Source organism: Colobus angolensis, unplaced genomic scaffold, assembly GCF_000951035.1.
Source record: "Colobus angolensis palliatus isolate OR3802 unplaced genomic scaffold, Cang.pa_1.0 Scaffold44, whole genome shotgun sequence".
In the NCBI taxonomy this organism is placed as follows: Eukaryota; Metazoa; Chordata; class Mammalia; order Primates; family Cercopithecidae; genus Colobus; species Colobus angolensis.
The window spans coordinates 2,549,772-2,556,672 of record NW_012117821.1 but is presented as its reverse complement, the minus strand read 5'-3'; the positions used below and the strand labels follow the sequence as shown (position 1 = coordinate 2,556,672).

The following is a 6,901-nucleotide window of genomic DNA, read 5'->3' as shown; positions in this document are numbered from 1 at the left end:
AAAGCATTTTTAGTATTTCTGCCCAAAGAGTTTAAACTAACTTTAGTTTTAAATATAAACCTCAAAAACAATGAAGAGACCTAAACGTGTGAAGAGAAACATTTTCTGAAAACATTCTTACTCAGCTAAAATGCAGCCAGAGCTCTGCTAAGGTTCCCACACCAGTGGGCAGGGAAGGGAAGTTCAAAACAAACAGCTTGGAACTGACTGCTTCCAACAACAATGAGCAGGCTTCACAAAAAACAAAACTCATTTTCTCATTTTAAGACACAGGTAATGGTAATGTTTTTTAAAACGAAAAAAAAGGAGGAAGCCAGAGGCAGGCAGGGGCTGCCGTGCTCAGGCCCAGCACCTGTGTCCCGGGAATACGGGCTCAGCTCCAGTCCCTTAAATCCAATACAACACGAGGCTTTGCCCACCAAACGACGCCACAAGACCACCCACATGCCGCAGTGGCCCCAGCGCCCACCCCGGGTGGGAGCAGCGAGCACGGAGCCGTGGGGATGCAGCCTCCCAGGGACGCATGGGCTGCTTCTGCGGCACCAAGAAAAGACCAAGATAGGAAATAGGAAAAGGGATTTTATTAAAGAAAAGTCATCTGTGAGTGACTAAAGTAGCATGCTTGACGTTAACACTCTGGGTTGAAACCTACCTCCGTCAAATAACACGTGGACTCTCCAAGCAAATGTCTACGGGGCAATTCAAGCAGCAACTCAAGAGCCCGGAGGCGCACTGGAGAGGAGGCCCTCACTCCACTTCCCAGCACGACAACCACTTTTTTGTAAACACCTGGCAGATGCTAAAAATACAGCTTTACACACGACCGTCACCGAAGTTTATAAGCAATAAGATCAGAGAGCGGGAGCAGCCGCGGTGCCTCTAACAGTCCAGGGCCAAGGTGCTGAAGGTGAGTTTCCAGGTGAGGTCCACTCTGCCCAGTCTCGGGCCGCGCCGGGGGGCTGCTGTGGCCAGACAGCCGAGGGGAACGGCGCCACCTACGTGCGATTTAGTGTCTGGAAGATTCTAGAGATTTGCAGCATGACAGGACCCGTTTCCGGATCATTCATCCACTGGGTGCTGTTCAGCGGGTTCTCTAGCATGTCTTCAAACGCTGCAGGGAAAACAGAGCCAGCCTAACTGCCCATGCCCCCACTCAGCCAACAGGCACCGGTGTGACTTTCCTCTTCGGCAGCTTCCTAACGAAGAGGGTGTGTCTCCAATACAAAGGCCACACACAGCTTGCTGCTAAGTGTGCACTCTCAGGCTGAAACCCACCCAACTCTGTCAGATGCACCCACCAAATCAGATCTGATCACAATCATGCACTCAATTCTGGCAGGTGGGCAGCATGCCTGTGCATGCTCATGGCACCCACACTCTGGGCAGCTGTCTGGCAGCCGCCAGGGCTCAAAAATCATCTCCCCCAACAACTCCACTTCCAATCCCACCCCGAGAAGGTCAGCAGATGCAGAAAGGACACACAAAGACACTGTTGCAAAGTTAACAACAAACTGGAAAAATGTAATGCTCAGCCTTAAGAAAATTACTTCTTTAAAAAAACCAGCGCATTTAAAATGCAACACAGCACTTCTTCCAAATGGAAACTTGGGTTTTAACAGCTTTACAAAGCTGTTTCCCCCAAACAGGTGGATTTCAGCAAACAGCTCTCCGCTCCACCCACTGTGAGGGAGCACACGTTCTGCTGGCTGCCGGCCCCTCTGCAGGATCGATGGCTCCATGCTGACCTGACACACATGGGTGCGCTTCAGCATAAGTGGCCCCAGGTCTACAGGCTCCAGGGACAGTGCTCACTACAGGAGTTCACAGCCATTCACGGCCCAGTAGCCCGTGGCTGAGCACAGAGCTCAGAGTGAACCCGACTTGGCTCTGTTCGTGATTGGAAACAACCCCCAGGCCCTAAAACAATCCCTGGTGCTCTGATTAAAAGTCCCCAAAAACTACTTTAAAATCTCTGAGGCCAGGCGCGGTGCCTCAAGCCTGTAATCCCAGCACTTTGGGAGGCCAAGGCGGGTGGATCACGAGGTCAGGAGATCGAGACCATCCTGGCTAACACGGTGAAACCCCGTCTCTACTAAAAATACAAAAAATTAGCCGGGCGAGGTGGCGGGCGCCTGTAGTCCCAGCTACTCGGGAGGCTGAGGCAGGAGAATGGCGTGAACCCGGGAGGCGGAGCTTGTAGTGAGCTGAGATCGCGCCACTGCACTCCAGCCTGGGCGACAGAGTGAGACTCCGTCTCAAAAAAAAAAAAAAATCTCTGAAAAAGCCGGGCGTGATGGCTCATGCCTGTAATCCCAGCACTTTGGGAGGCCAAGGCGGGTGGATCACAAGGTCAGGAGATCGAGATCATCCTGGCTAACACGGTGAAACTAAAAATATAAAAAATTAGCCGGGCATGGTGGCAGGTGCCTATAGTCCCAAGCTACTCAGGAGGCTGAGGCAGGAAAATGGCGTGAACCCGGAAGGCGGAGCTTGCAGTGAGCCAAGATCGTGCCACTGCACTCCACCCTGGGTGACAGAGCGAGACTCCATCTCAAAAAAAAAAACTCAGAAAAAGTCCCAGAAAGACAATGACAACCTGATGTCTACGAGAACAAACTATAAGGTACGAAACAGCTGTTTCACACACAGGGCGGGAAACTTAATTTCCCATTTCCTCTCGAAGACAGCAAAATAAATTCTGGAAGGATGAAAGAGTTGAACAAAAAGATAAAGAGTTAAATATGAAAAACCACACAGATGAGTATTTATCTAAGAATTTAATTTTTTTGGAGACGACTTGCTTTGTTGCCCAGGCCGGAGTCCAGTGGCGTGATCACAGCTCACTGCAGCCTTGAACTCCTGGACTCAATGATCCTCCCACCTCAGTCCCCTGAGTAGCAGGGACTGCAGGCACATGTGCCACCACTCCCGGCTGATTTTGCTTTTTTGTTTGTTTGCTTTTTTTAGTAGAGAGGAGGTCCTGCTATGTTACCCAGACTGGTCTCGAACTCCTGAGCTCAAGTGATCCTCTTGCCTCAGCCTCCCAAAGTGCTACGACTACAGGCATGAGCCACCATGCCCAACCTGAGAAAGGACTTTCTTCTCTATATCCTAACTTCTGTATGTCAGAAAATGCCGCACAAAATTAGAGAGCAAAAACCGTTTACAACACACAACAAAGGCAGATGTGCTTAACATCCAAGAAGCTATTAAGGAAGCTCCAGGATTAATATTGCAATAGAAAAACAGATGTGCCGGGTGCAATGGCTCATGCCTGTAATCCCAGCACTCTAGAAGGCAGAGGTGGGAGGCTTGCTTGAAGCCAGGAGTTCAATACTAGCCTGAGCAAAAAAAATGAGACCCTATCTCAACAACAACAAAAAAATTAGCTGGGTATGGTCGTGTGTGCCTGTAGTCATAACTACCCAGGAGGATGACTTGAGCCCAGGAGGTCAAGGCTGCAGTGAGCTGTGATTGCACCACTGCACTCCAGCCTGGGTGACAGAGCAAGACCCTGTCTCCAAAAACAGAAAGAAAACAAATAGATGACATGCATAGACAATATGTAAAAGAAGAAATGTAATGGCCAAGAGGAAAGTATTCAACATTGCTAATACCAAAAAGAATACAACTTAAAACAATGGAGGTCTTGTCTATGATATGGAGGTGGGCAAGTGTGTGTGCTGGGGGCAGATCTAGCATGGACAGTGGTGCCATCACTGCACTCTAGTCTGGGTGACAGAGAAAGAGTCTATTTCTATTAGAAAAAAAAAAAAAAGTTCTTGGATGGACCCCAAGGCAGCACACAATAATATCCTAAGGTATACAAACAGCTGGAGAGCTAGGAGGAATATGCTTTCAGTGTGAAAGGAATCACTAAGAATAAAAATAAACTCACAAAAGACCATTCTCAAGTTTTAGATTTTGGGTACAAAGAAGATCCCTACCTCACACCACACACATACTTCTAGGTAGATTATGGACTTAAATAAGAGAAACTTTTAAAATATTTGGAAAAAAAATTTTAAAAAGGAAAACGTGTTTCTGACTTTGGGATAGGAGGGTTTTCTTTTTTCTTTTTTTTTTTGAGATGGAGTCTCGCTCTGTCGCCCAGGCTGGAGTGCAGTGGCACGATCTCGGCTCACTGCAACCTCCGCCCCCCAGGTTTGAGCAATTCTGTGCCTCAGCTCTGGAGTAGCTGGGATTACAGGCGCATGCCACCACACCCAGCTAATTTGTTGTATTTTTAGTAGAGACAGGGTTTCACAATCTTGGCCAGGCTGGTCTTGAACTCCTGATCTCGTGATCCACCTGCCTTGGTCTCTCAAAGTGCTGGGATTACAGGCGTGAGCCACCACACCCCGCCATGGAAGGTTTTCTTTAAAAGTTCACATCCTAAAAAAAAATCACCCTGAAGGATATCAAAACATAGGATTCTGCCCATCAGCATGAGCAAATAAGCCAGAAACTGAACAACGGCATCTGCAGCACAAATAAATGGGAAAAGGGTCAGCATCCAGGAGGTGAGGACCTTTCCGAATGAATAAGAAAACAATCCAGGCCGGGTGTGGTGGCTCACGCCTGTAATCCCAACACTTTAGGAGGCCGAGACAGGTGGATCACGAGGTCAGGTGATCGAGACCATCCTGGCTAACAAGGTGAAACCCCGTCTCTACTAAAAAATACAAAATACAAAAAACTAGACGGACGAGGTGGCGGGCGCCTGTAGTCCCAGCTACTCGGGAGGCTGAGGCAGGAGAATGGCGTGAACCCGGGAGGCGGAGCTTGCAGTGAGCTGAGATCCGGCCACTGCACTCCAGCCTGGGCGACACAGCAAGACTCCGTCTCAAAAAAAAAAAAAAGAAAAGAAAACAATCCAAGAGAAAAGAAGGCCAAACACTGAGCGAAAGGTCTCTCACGGCCAAGGTTCTACTGACAGCCAATACACTTCTGAAAGAAGGCCAGCCTTCAAGATCAGGGCACGGCCATCACAGCTTCCAGAGACACTTTCAGCTTGCTTGGGTGGCAAAGGCCCTCCCAACATCCCGGAACTCGGCTCCTGGGGACCAACAGGTCTGTAATCCCAGCACTTTGGGAGGCCGAGGCGGGTGGATCATGAAGTCAGGAGTTCAAGACCAGCCTGGCCAACATGGTGAAACCCGTCTCTACTAAAATACAAAAAATTAGCCAGACGTGGTAATGCATGCCTATAATCCCAGGTTCTCAGGAGGCTGAGGCAGGAGAATTGCTTGAACCTGGGAGGCGGAGGTTGCAGTGAGCCGAGATCACGCCATTACACGCCAGCCTGGGTGACAAGGGGAGGCGCTGTCTCAAAAAATAAAAAAAAAGGGGGGAACATCAGGAGTGGCACCACATGCAGACAACCCAATGACCCCTGGATTCCCGGTGCCTTCCATCAACAAAATACTCCACAACCCCCACAAAGAACGCAGTCAGTCAGTCACAGAGCCCTGCTTAAAACGTGATTCTACTTACACAAAGGTAGTAACAAATGAGAGATTATTTGAGGAGACACAAATATGGCAAAACTCTACAGGGAAGCAGAGAGGTAAGCCGCGGCCACGGCGACAACCAGGCTGGATGGAGGCACGAGTTGCGTAGGGGAGGGGCACCCCAGGCCCAGAGCTGAATGGCAGATACATGGCTATTAGTTTTATCCTTCTTTAAAGTTACAACATCATATACACTTTTGCATGTAGGTTCTGACAATACAAATAAACAATTGCCATCGAAGACCCTGAGGAATAGTAAGAGCAAAAGCCCACACCACGCCTTGTTCTCATGTGAGTTCCTAAGCTGCTGGTGTGGTCTCCACCCTGCTGGCCCTCGGAAAGCCACTGGCACTAGCTTTCTGAAGCCTGTGTCAGAGTCATCATGCAGAAGACAGTCACACCACGATCAGAACCTGACCTGTGGGCTCCATGGTGACGTAGCAGAGCTACACCCGCAGGATGCCAACCTGCATGGCAGGACGTGCTGCCAGCGCATGGCGATCCTCAGCGCTGGATCCTCCGCGTTGCCTCCAAAGCACCCGCATGTCCTACAAGGGAACCAGCCAGCCTCCCCGACCCGCGACTTAGCATAAAGAAGGCGCACATACCTAGCAATGTTTTTGGGTTGGTGAGGCCCAGCTGCACCACCGGGTTATCCAGGATGGCCTGAAAGAGAGGACTGTCGGGGTCGATGCCCTTGTCCAGCTCCTCCGGAGAGGGCTTCCGGTCTCCCAACAGCCACTCGCACTGCAAAGCCAAGAGCACCAATGCCACTGTTAGTGCCTTCAGTGCCTCTGCAAGACACCACCAGCAGCAGGCACAACGGCTCCTGCACCTTTCTATTGAGCCCCTGAGGCTGATCTCACTGGAAGGGACCCTACCATGAAGACAAGCCCAGTCTGGATTCACTGCTGTGCACGTCAGACCAGGCCAGACTGAGAAGGAAGAGCTAGTCTGCTTTTCTCTGCAGACGCTGGCATTGCAGATCGCTGACTGCTGCCGCTTCTCGGCTACCTGGGCCAGCATGGCTCACCCAGAAGTGCTGGAAAAGTAATTAACAAATGTACCAAGTGCCCAGTTTGCCTGTGGTCCTGTTATGGGCAGTCAGTAGTGCTGGAGCCATGAGGACACAGGCTCCTCATCTCTGTCTTGGAGGTGTGAGCCACCAACTCCACTGGCATGGGGGATGGTGGGGGGGTGTCGGCCATCACAGGGCCCTCCTCAGGCACAGCTCCATCAGCCCAGCTGGCACACGGGCAAAGGACAGGAATCATTCTTAGAGTCAGTTTGATCAGATAAATGGGCTGGGTGTGGTGGCTCATGCATGTAATCCCAGCACTTCGGAAGCCAAAGCAGGAGGATCGATCGAAGCCAGGAATTCAAAATCG

At 50.3% G+C, this 6,901-nt stretch overlaps 1 protein-coding gene across 1 annotated transcript in view; it reads right to left on the bottom strand.

The window, feature by feature from the left end:
- Positions 1-565: 565 nt before the first annotated feature.
- Positions 566-6,901, bottom strand: part of UBAC1 (UBA domain containing 1) — a 56,144-nt gene continuing 49,808 nt past the window's right edge. The window contains exons 10-11 of the mRNA XM_011957415.1: positions 6,122-6,260; positions 566-1,111 (exon numbers count right to left, since the gene is read on the bottom strand). Of these exons, the coding sequence (XP_011812805.1) occupies positions 996-1,111; positions 6,122-6,260 (255 nt within the window). The 3' untranslated portion in view covers positions 566-995. The remainder of the gene's footprint in view (positions 1,112-6,121; positions 6,261-6,901) is intronic.